General features: G+C 40.7%; 1 protein-coding gene across 6 annotated transcripts in view; it reads left to right on the top strand.

Annotated features, from left to right (window-relative positions):
• Positions 1–18615, top strand: part of AHI1 (Abelson helper integration site 1) — a 248488-nt gene that overhangs the window by 40060 nt on the left and 189813 nt on the right. For all 6 annotated transcript variants that reach the window (XR_008891361.1, XM_056566604.1, XM_056566601.1 and 3 more), the window contains 2 exons: positions 8958–9081; positions 11228–11457. Coding sequence is in view for 5 of the 6 variants with exons in the window: in XM_056566604.1 (XP_056422579.1) it covers positions 8958–9081; positions 11228–11457 (354 nt within the window). In the remaining variant the exon portion in view is untranslated. The remainder of the gene's footprint in view (positions 1–8957; positions 9082–11227; positions 11458–18615) is intronic.

The following is an 18615-nucleotide window of genomic DNA, read 5'->3' as shown; positions in this document are numbered from 1 at the left end:
CCAAGGAGCAGGAAAACGCCAAAAAGGAGTGGAAAAAACACCAAAAGGATTTAAAAAACGCCAAGCTGAACAACACCAAGTGGAAAAGGAATTTTGTGATTTCTCCTTGATTTACAGCTAACATCTGGCCGCAGCGTTTTTTCACAGAAAAAAATTACATGGGACTCTTTTGGATTTTTTTTTTTTTTTTGGGGGGGGGGGGGGGGGGGGGCAAAATGAACACTTAGGAAAGTGGAAACTTAGCCTTTAAGAGCTAAACTCGTCTTTCTTATTATTTCCAATGTCATAATGAAGTTATTATAAAAGGCACAACACAAATAGAGAAACATAGCCGCACATCCACCATTTGTATTTTCATCTACTTGCTTCTCAGCATAATTTAAAAAACTAACTGGTTGTTAGTATACATTTTGATCAAAAAGTACAAGCCCACTCGCCACGTCAAGGCCACCTAGTCAGAGTGAGTTTAACCTAACACTGCTGTAGCCCCGAGCGGGGATCCACTGCCTCCGAGACAGTGAGCCCACAGGAGGAAAGACCCAGTGGCCAGGCAGCCCCACTGCTGACCAACCAAGCCCCTGGCTCTGGGCCGCACCATCCCACAGACAAAGCATCACAGAAACACTGGCTACCACAGAGAACCACATCAGTGTAAACACTTACCATGTGCTCCCTACCAGAGGGCTGGGAGAGTGTAAGGAGGAAACCATCATACAGTGTCCTACTAACGCCTGGGCCGAATGGGTGGAGTGGAGCGCTGGCCATGGAAGAAGGGAGAGATTACACATGTAAAACTCAAATAGAGAAACATAGCCGCACATCCACCATTTGTATTTTGATCTACTTTCTTCTCAGAAAATAGATCAAGTAGAAACTAACAGCTTTATATACATTTTGATCAAAAAGTTAGCAGGAGATTGCAAATGGTTTCCTCCTTACACTCTCCCAGCCCTCTGGTAGGGAACACATGGTAAGTGTTTACACTGGTGTGGTTCTCTGTGGCGGCCATCCCCCTATGGGCTTGGTGTCTCGGAGGCTGTGGTCACCGCCTGGTGCTACGCCAGTGTTGGGTTAAGGACCCACTCTGAACAGGTGGCCTTGACGTGGCGATTGGGCTTGTACTTTTTGATCAAAATGTATACTAACTACCTGTTAGTTTTTGAAATTATGCTGAGAAGCAATCAGATACAAATGGTGGATGTGCGGCTGTGTTTCTCTATGTGTGTTGTATTATTATAAAAGGCTATGCTTCCTACTTGTTATTATGGAGCAGTATTTTGTATGTATACTTGATTGGCATGGTAAAATATGAGCTCCTTTTATGTTTATCCTGACCAACTGGAAATTCTTGAGGTTCTAGGCAGAGTTCCAATGTTTGCTGTATAACTTATTTGACTATTGCAGAACACAAGAGAAATTAACCCCTTAACGAGCACCAGCACACCTTTGTTTCTGCAGTCACTGCAGCTTTTTACTGTGGCATAGTCAGAACTTTGCATGGGAGTCCTGTACCAGCTGGACTATGTGGTTGGCTTTCTATTGTGACTGAGGCATTGACGTGGCTTACAGAGGGAGCGAATTCCCTCTTTAAAGGAGAAGTCCTTTTCGTGAAGATTCATCCCCTATGCTTTGGATAGGGGATAAGTGTGTGAATGCGGGTTCCCCCACGATCTCCTGCCTGGCACTGCGGCTCTCCTCGCGTGCCCTCAATTCTTCTCTATGGGAGAGACTGAGATACTCTCTGGAACTGTCTCCTGTCAGTATCGTTGGAGCTCAGCCAGAGTACGGTTGGGTTCTTGGTCATCTCTTTTGCTAAAGCCCTTCCCCCCAATTACTTAGTTTAATGGGGCGGCCAGCTCTTGGAGCGGTCAACATGTGTGAGTGCCTTTGTATTTCTCTGTATACAGAGGCCCTATGACTCTTGCTGTGTATGATGGACCTATATGTTATGTTTACATATTCATTAAATATAGAGATTAACTATGAAGAATTTCTTATTATACTGACCACTACTTCTCCTTTTCAAACCTCTGCTGCATTGAGAAACATTAGCATTGAGTATTTAGTATCTAACGGTAACATTCTTAGGGAATAGCTATGATGTGGAGCAGCAGAATTATTTGAAGAACCAAAAATATTGATAGCCAATCATTATCTTACCCATCAAAATACAGGTTCCCCTTCTGCAACCTCTCTTTAGATCATCAGCTTCTTAAAAGCTGAAGAAAATCCCATTATACATTAATCCTCTTTCTTTCAGGATACGAGGTCCAGCCAGTACATCCAGATTTGGCGTCATGACTAAGATTTCTTTGGCACTGCAATATGTATTGCTATTTTTTTGTTATATAACTAGATGGGAGTTGGTTATAGGACATATAATAAGTAGATTGGTAATATTTAGTGGTAATGCCCATATCAAACATTAGGAGAAGAACTTATTGTAAATGTGTAAGCAGTGAGGTGCTACTTCACACATTAGCCTTGCACTAGTTTTGTTTATGTCCCTACTATGGTAAACTAGCAAAAGCAAATAATCCTTTTCATGACCATTAGATGGCGATCTATTGCCAGTTATACAATAATCTACTTGAGGGAGAACGCAAAAATTGGTTTTGTTGGAGTCAAAGTATCTTAATCTGGTAGAAAAATGATGACGCTTTATATTTAGAAGGGTTTTAGCTTGTCGTAGCAACACTAAACAAGTAAATGAAGAAGGAATATATACATGGAGGGGAAAAGACTAGCTTCACACCAGCATTGTCTTTTCCATTGTTTCCACCTCATTAAAGCACAGCAATTAAAAAACAGTGAATCCGTTGCATAACAGACTTTGCATTGCCTGATGGACCCTATTTACTTTAATGGGATCTGCCGTGTTTCTGGTATGGTGTGCAGCATTTTTACCAACAAATAGCGCAGCATGCTGTTATATTTTTTTTCTTGCTTTATAGAATACAATTATACAATACAATGCTTGGGGAGAAGATGGCCAGAAGGGTGGAGGAGGGTTTAAACTAGGGACTGGGGGGGAGGGAACCTACAACATAGAGGGGGCAGATGAGGGAGCGGCTAGAATAGGCTTCATAGGAAGAAAAACATGCACCATTGTATTGCGTGATGACTAATGCCAGAAGTCTGACCAATAAAACTGATGAACTGGAGTGGTTGATTTTATGTAAAGTCCAGTCTGAAGGCCGCACTGCAGGAGGATATACGGGAGGGAAACAATAATGTGGAGTCATTATGGGTAGAATTTATATATATATATATATATATATATATATATATATATATATATAAAACTCAATGGGGGAGATTTATCAAAACCTGTGCAAAGGAAAATTTTCCCAGTTTCCCATAGCAACCAATCAAATCATTTCTTTCATTTTTGAAAAGGCCTGTGAAAAATGAAAGAAGTGATCTGATTGGTTGCTATGGGCAACTCAGCAACTTTTCCTCTGGACAGGTTTTGATAAATCTTTCCCAATGTGTGTGTGTGTGTGTGTATGTTCCAGCATCACGTCCGGCTAAAGCTATTAACATGAAACTTGGCACACATGTTACCTTTATGTCAACAACAAACATAGGATAGGTGATTTAACCCTTACTCGCCCCCATTTGCCAGGACCAAGGTTTTTGTTTAAAGTCCCATACAAGTCAATGGGAAATATATGTTACTGCATAATTTCCAGGAGATATTTCGATATTGTCCACTTAAATTTATATTTCCACTTAAAGTTAATTAAACCCTTAACTACCCCCATTTATGAGGGTCGGGGTTTTTGTTTAACCCCTTAACGACGCAGGACGTATATTTACGTCCTGCGCCGGCTCCCCCGATATGAAGCGGGATCGCGCCGCGATCCCGCATCATATCGCGTCGGTCCCGGCGCTCATCAACGGCCGGGACCCGCGGCTAATACCACACATCGCCGATCGCGGCGATGTGCGGTATTAACCCTTTAGAAGCGGCGGTCAAAGCTGACTGCCGCTTCGAAAGCGAAAGTGAAAGTGACACGGCTGCTCAGTCGGGCTGTTCTGGACCGCCGCGGCGTCCCGAACAGCTGACCGGACACCGGGAGGGCCCTTACCTGCCTCCTCAGTGTCCGATCGGCGAATGACTGCTCCGTGCCTGAGATCCAGGCAGGAGCAGTCAAGCGCCGATAACACTGATCACAGGCGTGTTAATACACGCCTGTGATCTGTGTAAAAGATCAGTGTGTGCAGTGTTATAGGTCCCTATAGGACCTATAACACTGCAAAATAAAGTGTTAATAAAGGTCATTTAACCCCTTCCCTAATAAAAGTTTGAATCACCCCCCTTTTCCCATAAAAAAAATAAAAGTGTAAAAAAAATAAAAAATAAACATGTAGTATCGCCGCGTGCATGAATGTCCGAACTATAAAAATATATCATTAATTAAACCGCATGGTCAATGGCGTACGTGCAAAAAATTCCAAAGTCCAAAAAAGCGTATTTTGGTCACTTTTTATACCATTAAAAAATGAATAAAAAGTGATCAAAAAGTCCGATCAAAACAAAAATGGTACCGATAAAAACTTCAGATCACGGCGCAAAAAATAAGTCCTCAAACCGCCCTATACGTGAAAAAATAAAAAAGTAATAGGGGTCAGAAGACAACATTTTTAAGCGTATAAATTTTCCTGCATGTAGTTATGATTTTTTCCAGAAGTGCGACAAAATCAAACCTATGTAAGTAGGGTATCATTTTAACCGTATGGACCTACAGAAAAATGATAAGGTGTAATTTTTACTGAAATATGCACTGCGTAGAAACGGAAGCCCCCAAAAGTTACAAAATGGGGTTTTTTCTTCGATTTTGTCGCACAATGATTTTTTTTTCCGTTTCGTCGTGCATTTTTGGGTAAAATGACTAATGTCACTGCAAAGTAGAATTGGCGACGCAAAAAATAAGCCATAATATGGATTTTTAGGTGGAAAATTGAAAGGGTTATGATTTTTAAAAGGTAAGGAGGTAAAAACGAAAGTGCAAAAACGGAAAAACCCTGAGTCCTTAAGGGGTTAAAGTCCCATGCAAATCTATGGGAAATGTATGTTCCCACAAAACTTCCGTACGGCTGGAGATACTTCAATAATCCTGGTACACATATTACTTATATGTCAAATAAAAATATGATCGTTAAATTAACCCTTACCTACACCCTTATATAAAAGATGGGTTTTTGTTTCAAGTCTCATGCAAGTATATGGGACTTTCAGTACCTTACAAGCTCCGCTCTGCATGTCCTGGTGAATGTGTCAGCCCGGCTTGCAAGCCACACCCCATCTCACAAAGACTGGTTAAGCCCCATCCCTTTTATTATCTACCCTTTTTGTGCATCGGTCTGGCTTGCAAATCAGGCCCAGTCCCATAAAGTCACATCCCCTTCTATTTTCAGCTTACAATATCTTCATCACAAATTAGTCCCACCTGAGGACAGGATATGAGGATGGGACATAAGGAAGGGATATGAGTACAGCATATAAAGATGGAACATGAGAATAGGATATGAGGTCGAGGTAGGATGACGGGATATGAGGTCGGGATATGAGGTCGGGATAGGAGGTCGGGATAGGAGGTCGGGATATGAGGACGGGATATGAGGTTGGGATATGAGGATGGGATATGAGGTTGAGATATGATGACGGGATATGGGGACGGGATATGGCAACACTATATGATGATTGGATATGAATTCAGAAGCTTCCTCCTTTGTTGATTTTCCTCCCCAACAAGGATTAGGAAGGAAAAACTGGGCAACGCCGGGTACTCAGCTAGTATGGAGATAAAAATAAAAACATTCTGATAGGGGTTTGCTATAAGCCACCAAATATAATGGAAGAGCCAGAAGATCAATTTCTGAGGCAAATAGACAAGGCAGCAAATCAGAATGACGTGATAATAATGTGGGACTTTAACCCATTAAAGACAGACCCATTTATTACCCTAATGACCAGGCTTTTTTATTTATTTTTTTATTTGACATGTGTCTCTTTAAATGGTAATACATTTAGAACGCTTTTTCTGAGCCGAGCTATTCTGAGATAGTTTTTTCGTGACATATTGTACTTTATGTAAGTGGTGCATTTTTGTTGACACATGCACCACTTATATAAAGTGCAATATGTCACGAAAAAACTATGGAAAATTTCTGGCATTTTTTTTTTATTATTTTTTTTAATGGTGTTCTCTGTATGGTAAAAGTAATGTTATATTTTTTCTGTGAGTCGGTACTATTATGGCGATACCCATTTTATATAGCTTTGTTCTTTTTTCCTTTTCTGAGAAAAATTATTTTTTTCCCTTTTTTGTGTTATCATTTTCCGACAGCCGTAACTTTTTAATTTTCTTCGTCCGACGCCATTGAGTGAGGGCTTATTTTTTGCGGGACAAGCTGTACTTTTTATTGGTATCATTTTTGCAATATGTCTACCTTTTGATCTTTTTTATTCCGCTATTTGCACCAAAATTGGCGAATTTTGTGCTTTTTTGTTTTATTTTTACAGTGGGATAATTTACATTATAGCTGTATAGTACACGTCATTTTGGATGTGGCAATACCTAGTATGGGGTGCGACCAGAGAGGGCGCCCTACTAGACTTAATATTAACCAACAGACCTGACAGAGTAACTAATGTGCAAGTAGAAGGACACCTAGGAAATAGTGATCATAATATAATACATTATAACTTGTTCTTCAATAAGGGAATCTCTCGAGGGGCCACAAAAACAATGAACTTTAGGAAGGCAAAGTTTGATCAACTCAGAGAAGCCCTTAACAATATAAAATGGGATAATGTCCTCAAAAATATGAATACTGACACTAAATTGGAGGCTTTTAAAAATATCTTAAATTCTCACTGTAAGAGGGATATACCTTAAGGGAATAGCTGATAACTTATACCGGAATATCGGTATAAGTTATCTGCTATCGGCCTGAAAGGTCGGCCCTAAAAAATCAATATCGGTCGATCCCTACTGTGCACTGTTATTAATGGATCTGGATAGGTTGGAGGTTTGGGCTGGGAAAGGTAATGTACATGGGGAGGAAAAATCCGTGCTGGGATTATGTATTAAATGGGAGAACACTTGGGATGACTGATGTGGAACTTAGGAGTCTTAGTTAATAGTAAATTAAGCTGTAGTGACCAGTGTCGGGCAGCTGCTGCCAAGGCAAATAAAATCATGGGGGGCATCAATAGATGCCCACGACAAGGAAATAATTCTACCGCTGTGCAAATCACTAGTCAGACCTCACATAGAATACTGTGTACAGTACTGGGCGCCAGTGTACAAGAAAGATATAGTGGAGCTGGAGAGGGTTCAAAGATGGGCAACCAGAGTAATACGGGGAATGGGAGGACTACAGTACCCAGAAAGATTATCAGAAATTAGGGTTATTTAGTTTAGAAAAAAGAAGGCTTAGGGGCGACCTAATAACTATGTATAAATATATCAGGGGACCTTACAGAGATCTCTCCCATGATCTATTTATACTCAGGACTGGATTTATAACAAGGGGGCATCCTCTACGTCTAGAGGAAAGAAGGTTTCTACACCAGCACAGATTCTTTACTGTAAGAGCAGTGAGACTGTGGAACTCTATCCCAGAGGAGGTGGTCATGGTGAACTCAGTTAAAGAGTTCAGAAAGGGTCTGGATGCATTTTTGTAAAATAATAACATTACAGGTTATGGATAATAGATTTATAGGGACAGAACATTGATCCAGGGATCTATTCTGATGCCATATTTGGAGTCGGGAAGGAATTTTTACCTCTAGTATGAGTTTTTTTTTTGCCTTCCTCTTGATCAACTCAGTAGGGACTCATTAGGGGTATAGGTTGAACTTGATGGACTATGTTACTTTCTTCATAAGTCTGTATTAAATATTTTTTTTTTTTTTTTTTTTTTTTTTTTTTTTTTTACAAGCAAAGTCCATCAGGAAAGCTAGTTTAGCCTTTCTAACCCCTCCTGATCCAACTTCTAAGCCATTGTTTCCCAACCTTTTTCGGCTCAGGAAATCCCTCAGAAATTTGCGCCTGTAACTCACTCACTGCGCCGCAGGGGGAGGGGGACGCTGTGTGCACAGTGCGCTCGTACACGCAATGCGCACACAGGCTGTGATTCACAGGTGCGCTGGCCGGGGCAGGAGTTTAAAAAAAAAATTGCCCCGCTGGAGCCCGCGAAACCCTGCTTGGGAATCACTGTTCTAAGCTCATGGGAAAAGAGGTCAACTTTGAGGTGGTCAGAAATCAGCTGAAAGTGTCTTCAGGAGAGGAGAGAAGGGCTGACAACAAACCAAACAGAGAATAACTGTGATGGACTTCACTGATAACAGGATTCTGCAGAGGCTGTAGAACAGAGAGTAGACAAAATGCAGTGAAGATAGAGAATCCTAGCAGGAGATCCAGACTTCACTGCCAAAACCTTTATTGTTGGGATATATAATACAGAGTCAGACTGCTGTTACATAAAGAGGTTTAGACTACATAGCCAAACGTTTGAGTATACAGTGTCATCATAATATAAAAAAATAAGACAGTTTCCTGAAAGCTTAGAGTGTGAATCTTTGTCTGCTCTTTTGACTGCCTGGGTCTCACCAAGCAAGAAATGTCCTGACCTGCCTTAACCAGTGGTTGGCTGAATGAGCATTTTCTTGTGTCAAGACTAGAAAAGACCAGACCAGAAAGTGCTAATAGGTCCCAGGAACAGTTTGGACCACAGTGGCAGGGGATTGGGGATCAGAATATCCCTTATTTAGGTAATATCCCTTAGTTAGTTATTTTTTAGCTAGCCTGAGCACTTAAACTTATTTTTTATTGCTAACACCCCCTTGGAAGGCTATTTTTAATTATATTTTTAAAAGCATAAAATCCATAAGTGTATTTAATTAAAAGAGTTAATAGTTGTTTTTCATTTCTGTCTTGCAGTATATGAAATTCCTTCAGGTCAGTATCTCATAGAGCTTCATGGTCACCTTAATGTTGTCTATGACCTTTGCTGGTCCAAAGATGATCAGCATTTGCTATCTGCTTCTTCTGATGGTACAGTAAGGTGAGTTAGATTTTTGACCTTTTTGTGATTTGCAGTTTATATGATGTTGTGATGTTTCTGTACACCAAGCTACAATGCTTTCAAGGGGGACTACTTCTCCAATAGTGCTCAAAGAGTGGGGGATTTAAAAATTGAGAATGCAATTTTTTACTCCCATCCGAAAAATGGACAAGTGAAGTAATATGAGCGACTTTAACTAGTGTGCAATTCAGATGGGCTGACAACTGGGTCAGAGCATCTTCAAAAAAAAGGCAAGTCTACTGGGTTCTTTCCAGTATGCAATGGTTAAACCATACCAAAGGTGCTTTAAGAATGGACAACCATTGATACATTTGAAGGAGAAGTTTGTGAAAAAAAAAAACCCTTTGGAGATGGCGCTGCGGCTTCCTTGGAAATGAAGGAGATGGACTGGATGCATATTTTAAACGGTTCGCAGTGGAACCACTTTATTAAATCAAGAAAATAAAAAAAGTGGAGATGACGCGTTTTGGGAGGTGCCCTCCCTTCCTCAGATCAGGATGCTTACAGTCAGATCAGTGCACTTATATATACACCAAAAAAACACCAAAGTACACGTAAAGGGGATGTGGCTACATGACATCATACAGGTAGATATACAAACTAAATTATATACACAATATAAATGCTTATTCCACGTGTTCTGTATATATTTAATGAATTATATTACTATATACATGTCTATGTAAGTGTCCTCTTTAAAGATGTACAGAACACGTGGAATAAGCATTTATATTGTATATATAATTTAGTTTGTATATCTACCTGTATGATGTCATGTAGCCACGCCCCTTTACCTGTACTTTGGCGTTTTCTTGGTGTATATATAAGTGCACTGATCTGACTGTAAGCATCCTGATCTGAGGAAGGGAGGGCACCTCCCGAAACGCGTCATCTCCACTTTTTTAATTTTCTTGATTTAATAAAGTAGTTCCACTGCGAACCTTTTAAAATATACATCCAGTCCATCGCCTTCATTTCCAAGGAAGCCGCAGCGCCATCTCCAAAGGTTTTTTTTTTTCAAAAACTTCTCCTCTATCGCAACAGGACAGCAGTGCAGCTGTTCCCTGCAACCTAGAAGGCCAGCAGAGACTCCACGTACATTGAGTACCCCATTATCACTGGGGTGATAGGCTTGCATTTATCTGACTCAAGGTGAGCGGCCATCTATATGGTCTCCTCTGTTAACCCTTGAATTCACTACTCTTGTTACCAAGGGTAATGCGCTAGGCGCGGTATCGATCTCTTGTTTTTATTGATACATTTGGGGAGTGAAGGCTAGCTTGTCTGGTGGAATCCCACAGAACAGCTTCTGTAGCAAAGATTGATTAAAAGAAGGTAATCCCATCAATGAAAGTCAGAACGCACAGTGCTGTATATGAGCTTGTGTAGCTGCAGATCAGTCAAAGTGCCCTCGCTGACCCCTCTCCAATGCCAATGGTATCTGCAATGTGCACATGACAGTCAGATGTGGACTATGGAGAAATAGCTGATGATGATGGCCTGATGAATGACACTTTCTTACATTATGGGAACAGCCCAGTTAATTTGTGCTGTTTACCTGGGAAAGAGTTAGCACTAGGATGTACGGTAAGAAGAAGACAACCTAGCAGAGCTAATGTAATGCTCTGGATAATGTTCTTCTAGGAAATTTGGGGTCCTGACATATGGATATTACTTTGATTTGTGCAACCTACCTATAAATTGTACATAACAATGGTATTCCATAATGGCAGTGGGATGCTGTACCCTGCAAAAAAATTTGAGACTAGATTGAGGGGCATGATCATCTTTTTCTTTGAGTCCAAGTAAATGCTCAATATGAAGGGCTATTCATAACTACTAGCTGGAACAGCTGAAAAACATATTTATAGTTAAGATAATAGGTGTTAAATCACTGCTGTACCTAACATTAATCTACTAAATGATGTTACATTGCTCCAGTGATAAAAATTGACATTCTGAATTCATTGCAGCCAATCACTAATACTGCATTATGTTGGAAATGTCTCAGAGGCAGAAGAGAACCTCTTTAAATGAAATGAATTAGCAACAATATAGAAGTAGCTTTTTAACATGAAGTCAAGTACAATCCTTTAACATTTATTTCATCTTTGTTTTTTTACAGACTTTGGAAAATTACAAATGAGGCTTCATCTGCCACAAAAGTATTACCTCACCCTTCCTTTGTATACACAGCTAAGTTTCACCCCATGTCCGATCAGCTAGCTGTGACTGGATGCTATGATGCAGTCATAAGAGTGTGGAATGTAAAGGTTAAGGAGATCTATGGTCATCTACTACAGGAGTTTGATGGCCATAAAAGTTTTATTAATTCGCTTTGTTTTGATGCAGAAGGTAAGTTTTTTGTTTAAAGATCAACTTCCTCCCAGAGTTCTTTGCAATCCTATATAAATACACTATCATGGAATTCATAACCAGTGTTAGCAGGTCTTTATATTTCTCAATCAGGACTGTCATTCCCAAGTCTCCTACAATGTCTGTGCCAGAAAAGAACCATTGCTGCTATATTTCATTCCTGTGGCTCATACTGGGCAGTATGGAAATTTAGATCAGGTCCAGACCATGGCAGATTGTGCAGGCTGAATGGGGTGTTGAAAGGCCCAACCACATGTACCTGAAATATTATGTGCTGGTGATTTTGAAATGCATAGCATGCCCATTCTGTTGTGGAGAAGCAGCACATTTCTTCAGTGTATTTCTTACTTCACAATGTAACACTTGGCACTTGGCAAGATCTGTAACGTAATAAAAATGTAACACATGCAGATTTTGCCAAAGAATAATGCCTGATGTGATTTGCCTCCTCCTCTTGACTTGGCCTTACACTTACATAGAGGCTATGCAAGGAGTTAAACTATATAAGAAAATTTACACTGCTCCAAAAAATAAAGGGAACACTAAAATAACACATCCTAGATCTGAATGAATGAACTAATCATCTGAAATACTTTCGTCTTTACATAGTTGAATGTGCTGACAACAAAATCACACAAAAATTATCAATGGAAATCAAATTAACCCATGGAGGTCTGGATATGGAGTCACACTCAAAATCAAAGTGGAAAACCACACTACAAGCTTATCCAACTTTAATGTAATGTCCTTAAAACGAGTCAAAATGAGGCTCAGTAGTGTGTGTGGCCTCCACGTGCCCATATGACCTCCCTACAACGCCTAGGCATGCTCCTGATGAGGTGGTGTGTGGTCTCCTGAGGGATGTCCTCCCAGACCTGGACTAAAGCATCCACCAACTCCTGGACAGTCTGTGGTGCAATGTGGCATTGGTGGATGGAGCGAGACATGATGTCCCAGATGTGCTCAATCGGATTCAGGTCTGGGGAACGGGCGGGCCAGTCCATAGCATCAATACCTTCCTCTTGCAGGAACTGCTGACACACTCCAGCCACATGAGGTCTAGCATTGTCTTGCATTAGGAGGAACACAGGGCCAACCGCACCAGCATATGATCTCACAAGGGGTCTGAGGATCTCATCTCAATACCTAATGGCAGTCAGGCTACCTCTGGCAAGCAAATGGAGGGCTGTGTGGCCCCCCAAAGAAATACCACCCCACACAATTACTGACCCACCGCCTAACCGGTCATGCTAGAGGATGTTGCAGGCAGCAGAATGTTCTCCACGTGTCTCCAGACTCTATCACGTCTGTCACATGTGCTCAGTGTGAACCTGCTTTCATCTGTGAAGAGCACAGGGCGTCAATGGCAAATTTGCCAATCTTGGTGTTCTCTGGCAAATGCCAAACGTCCTGCATGGTGTTAGGCTGTAAGCACAACCCCCACCTGTGGATGTCGCCCTCATACCACCCTCATGGAGTCTGTTTCTGACCATTTGAGTGGACACATGCACATTTGTGGCCTGCTGGAGGTCATTTTGCAGGACTCTGGCAGTGCTCCTGCTCCTCCTTGCACAAAGGCAGAGGTAGCGGTCTTGCTGCTGGGTTGTTGCCCTCCTACAACCTCCTCCACATCTGAGGTACTGGCCAGTCTCCTGGTAGCACCTCCATGCTCTGGACACTACGCTGACCGACAGCAAACCTTTTGCCACAGCTTGCTTTGATGTACCATCATGGATGAGCTGCACTACCTGAGCCACTTGTGTGGGTTGTAGACTCCATCTCATGCTACCACTAAAATGAAAGCACCGCTAGCATTCAGAAGTGACCAAAACATCAGCCAGGAAGCACAGGAACTGAGAAGTGGTCTGTGGTCACCACCTGAGTGGACAGTGTGATTTCACACAAGTGCAATTGACTTGGAGATACATTGTGTTGTTTAAGTGTTCCCTTTTTTTTTGAGCAGAGTATGTTTCCAAAATGTTTTTTCTTTCTGGTATTTTTTTTAAATTGAGAGGTTTTAAACATAAGATAAAAATGTGACTCCTTACAAATAGTGTCCTCGTCTGAAAAGAAAAGTTATTTTATTGACCAATATTGTGGTAAATCAGGACTTAATGCATGCCTACACTGACCTACAAATTTCTTAAAGTGGAACTCTGTCCCTAGACATCTTATCCCCTATCCAAAGGATAGGGAATAAGATGTCTGATTGCGAGGGTCCCTTCGCTGGAGACCCCCGCAATCTCCCTGCTGCACCTAGCATTCGTTTAGAGCGTCGGGTGCAGCGCCGGAGGCTCGTTACATCACGGCCGTCATGCCCCCTCCCATAGACTTGCATTAAGTGGGCATGGCCGTGACGTCACGAGCGGGGCATGTCCTTGGGGCGGAGGCTTGTGGCGTCAAGGCCATGCCCTGCTTGTGACGTCACGAGCCTACGCCCCACATCGCCGGTCATCCGGCACAAAGCGAAGTTCGCTCCATGCACCGTATGTCTGGGGAACCGCAGCAGAGATTGCGGGGGTCCCCAGCGGTCAGACATCTTGTCTCATATCCTTTGGATAGGGGCTAAGATATCTGGGGCAGAGTACCCATTCACACTATGGAATTTCTGCACTGAATTTCCACAAGGAAACTAAGCGTGGATTCCATGTGCAGCAGTCTCCTCTAGAGTTTGAGCTTACTGTCCACACAGACATTAAGTGTTGTCCTGTAGACCAAATTGCCATTCTGGGAAGATTGGGCCAAAAGAGTGAACATGTTTGTTCTTTTGGCAAAATCAGTTCCTCATCAGAAGTTCCGTAGTGTGCATAAAGCAAATCAATGAAAAGTGGGTTAGCAAACAAAACAGTGACATTTTGATACACTTCAAACAGTGACTAGGCAAGAATGGGTTGTCATGAGGATTTGAGCAGAAAGCTGATATCCAGCATGTCAGACTGAATTGCAGAAGTCTGGACAAAGAAGCACTGTAAATATTGTAAACATAAAATATTTGTCAATGAAAGTTTATAAACTTATTAAATGCTTATATTGTACTTCAGTCAATGTAAAAAAACAAAAATACAAAACATAAACCAGCATGATGAATCCATGCCCAGACCGATGGGGAGCTCTCCTGCCACAAAAATGTCAATCTTCTTTATTTGTAGTACATTAAAAACGCATAACCAGCAGGACAAAAACAGTATAGCATTAGCTTGATGCGTTTCATTCTGACTGAAAGATCTTGATGCACTGAAGCCGCAAACTGTGTGAATACCAAAATTTATACCAGTCTCCAATCTTTTACCTGTGACTGTATACCAACTAGTCAGTTTTCACGACATGTTGGCATGTTTTCTTTAAAGGGGTACTCCACCTGGACATCTTATCCCCTATCCAAAGGAATAGGGGATAAGATGTCTGATCGCGGGGGTCCGGCCGCTGGGGACCCCCACAATATAGCCCGCAGCTCCCACCTGTTACTGCTCCGGAAGCGCTGGAGGGTCTGGCTTCCGACCACTGGGACGGAAGATCGTGACGTGACGATTCTATCCCCATGTGACGTCACGCCCCGCCCCCTCAATGCAAGTCTATGGGAGGGGGCGTCACGCCCCCTCCCATAGACTTGCATTGAGGGGGCGGGGCATGATATGGGCACAGGTACCCTCACTGTCATGCAATATAATTTAATCATCATTGTTGCTGCTTTTCATAGAAGTTACAGATGAGCCACAAATCAGGCATACAGTAAAGTAGGCTGCTGTCAAATTAGATTTCTCTAAAACTCCACAACTTTTCGATTAAATCTAGGTGCATTGTAGTGAGCGCACACATGGTTCAGGTAGTATGAAACAACTAAGGCTGGGTTCACACTACGTTTTTGCCATACTGTTTTCAATCCGTTTTTCTAAAGAAAACAGTATGGGAAAAAAACGGATGGAACAGTATGGAAAAAAGTAAACCGTATGTGTTTTTAAACAGTATACTGTTACTAAAAGTGCATACAGTTCCGTCAGTTTTTATAGAAAAAAAAACCATACGTTTTTTAAAATTTTGTCCATTTTTAATGGGAGGGGTCTTGGGTGGGGACTTTAGGATTCAAATGTGCATGTGCAAAGTAAAAACGTATACGTTTTTCCCGTATGGAACCGTATACATGTGCGTTTCCCATTGACGTCCATGTTAAAAAAAAACGTATGCGGTTGCAGTACGGTTTTTAAACCGGAGACAAAATTGTGGTCAACCACGGTTTTGACTCCGGTTTAAAAACCGTACTGCAACCGCATACGTTTTTTTTTAACATGGACGTCAGTGGGAAACGCACATGTATACGGTTCCATACGGGAAAAACGTATACCTTTTTACTTTGCACATGCACATTTGAATCCTAAAGTCCCCACCCAAGACCCCTCCCATTAAAAATGGACAAAATTTTCAAAAACGTATGGTTTTTTTTTAAAATAAAAACTGACGGAACTGTATGCACTTTTAATAATAGTATACTGTTTAAAAACGCATACGGTTTACTTTTGTCCATACTGTTCCATCCGTTTTTTTGCCATACGGTTTTCTTTAGAAAAACGGATTGAAAACAGTATGGCAAAAACGTAGTGTGAACCCAGCCTAAGGCTTACATCAGTGTTGTGGGGCTCCATTCGAGAGCTCTATTACTGCCACTGATAACAGAACATGGACACAAAGCGGATCCTGACAGGTCCTATTCACTTTAAATGTTGTCCAACGGGGTTCTGTTAGATGTCCGTTATTTTTCAGCATTTTAGCAGAGGAAAAAAAATCTGACATGCAGGATTTTTCTTCTCTGCTTAAGTCTTGTCTTTTTAACTAAATCAAGTTCATGTGAACATAGCCTAAAAGGTTCCATTTAAAGGGGTACTCTGGTAGAAAGCTATTTTTTTTTTATATTAACTGACTGATTAAAGCTAACCAGATATGTAAATTACTTCTATTAAAAAATCTTAATCCTTCCAGTACTTATCAGATGCTATATGCTCTAGAGGAAGTGGAGTTGTTCTTTTCTGTCTGACCACAGTGCTCTCTGCTGACACCTCTGTCCATGTCAGGAACTGTCCAGAGTAGGAGCAACTGTCCAGGTGTCAGCAGAGAGCACTGTGGTCAGACTGAAAAGAAGCACACAACTTCCCCTGTAGTATACAGCAGCTGATAAGTACTTGAAGGATAAAGATTTTTTAATAGAAGTAATTTGCAAATCTGTTCAACTTTTCTTGCAACAGTTGATTTAAAAAAAAAAAAAAAAATATATATATATATATATATATATATATATATATATATATATGTGTGTGTGTGTGTGTGTATATAAATTCTACTGAAATAATATGCTTTGTAATTGTCCTCCTCTCCCTCACAGCTTACTTCAGATAAAAAGCACAGGTATAATGCTATGTTCTGTAGTCCCAGGAAATTTATCCATGGGTACATAGCTTAACAGAGTATAATTAAGTCTGCTTTAGACAGGTGCCCATATTTAAACATGAATAAAATAACCCTAAGGTCATATTCAGTAAACCTCTCCCTTTGTTGATTTTGGCTTTTTCACTAGTGAATCTGCCTTTCAGTTCAGGATGCTGTATATATGCAAAAAGTTACAACAGGATATAGTGTAATGGGAAAAATATTTGCATAATACATACATAAAAAGGAATAAAGTAAATGTAATTTTTGTGTAAATTGCATAACAATGAAAGAGCGGCTGTTCACAAAACTTAACCCCTTAAGGACCAGGCCATTTTACACCTTAAGGACCAGAGCATTTTTTGCACATCTGACCACTGTCACTTTAAACATTAATAACTCTGGAATGCTTTTAGTTATCATTCTGATTCCGAGATTGTTTTTTCGTGACATATTCTACTTTAACATAGTGGTAAAATTTTATGGTAGCTTGCATCCTTTCTTGGTGAAAAATCCCAAAATTTGATGAAAAAATTGAAAATTTTGCATTTTTCTAACTTTGAAGCTCTCTGCTTGTAAGGAAAATGGATATTCAAAATAATCTTTTTTTGGTTCACATATACAATATGTTTACTTTATGTTTGCATCATAAAATTGACATGTTTTTACTTTTGGAGGACACCAGAGGGCTTCAAAGTTCAGCAGCAATTTTCCAAATTTAAAAAAAAAATTCAAACTCGATATTTTTCAGGGACCAGTTCAGTTTTGAAGTGGATTTGAAGGGTCTTCATATTAGAAATACCCCATGAATGACCCCATTATGAAAACTACACCCCGCAAAATATTCAAAATGACATTCAGTAAGTGTGTTAACCCTTTAGGTGTTTCACAGGAATAGCAGCAAAGTGAAGTAGAAAATTCACAATCTTCATTTTTTACACTCGCATGTTCTTGTAGACCCAATATTTGAATTTTTGCAAGGGGTAAAAGGAGAAAATTTTTACTTGTATTTGTAGCCCAATTTCTCTCGAGTAAGCACCTACCTCATATGTCTATGTAAATTGTTCGGCGGGCGCAGTAGAGGGCTCAGAAGGGAAGGACCGACAAGGGGATTTTGGAGAGAACATTTTTCTGAAATGGTTTTTGTGGGGCATGATGCCTTTAGGAAGCCCCTAGGGCGCCAAAACAGCAAAAAAAAAAAAAAAAACACATGGCATACCATTTTGGAAACTAGACCCCTTGAGGAACGTAACAAGGAATTAAGTGAGCCTTAATTCCCCACAGGTGTTTCATGACTTTTGCAAATGTAAAAAAAAAAAAAAAATGTTATCTAAAATGCTTGTTTTCCCCCAAATTTTACATTTTTAAAAAGGGTAATAGCAGAAAATACCCCCCAAAATTTGAAGCCCAATTTCTCCCGATTCAGAAAACATCCCATATGGAGGTGAAAAGTGCTCTGCTGGCGCACTACAGGTCTCAGAAGAGAAGGAGTCACATTTGGCTTTTTTGAAGCAAATTTTGCTCTGAGAGCATGTCTCATTTAGGAAGCCCCTATGGTGCCAGGACAGCAAAAAAAAAAACAAAAAAAAACACATGGCATACTATTTTGAAAACTAGGCCCCTTGGGGAACGTAACAAGGGGTAAATGAATCTTAATACCCCACAGGGTTTTCACGAATTTTGCATATGTAAAAAAATATATATATTTTTACTTAAAATGCT

This window comes from Hyla sarda, chromosome 3, assembly GCF_029499605.1.
Source record: "Hyla sarda isolate aHylSar1 chromosome 3, aHylSar1.hap1, whole genome shotgun sequence".
Taxonomy (NCBI): domain Eukaryota; kingdom Metazoa; phylum Chordata; class Amphibia; order Anura; family Hylidae; genus Hyla; species Hyla sarda.
Note: the sequence above shows the minus strand (reverse complement) of the source record. Positions and strands in the feature narration are given on the sequence as shown.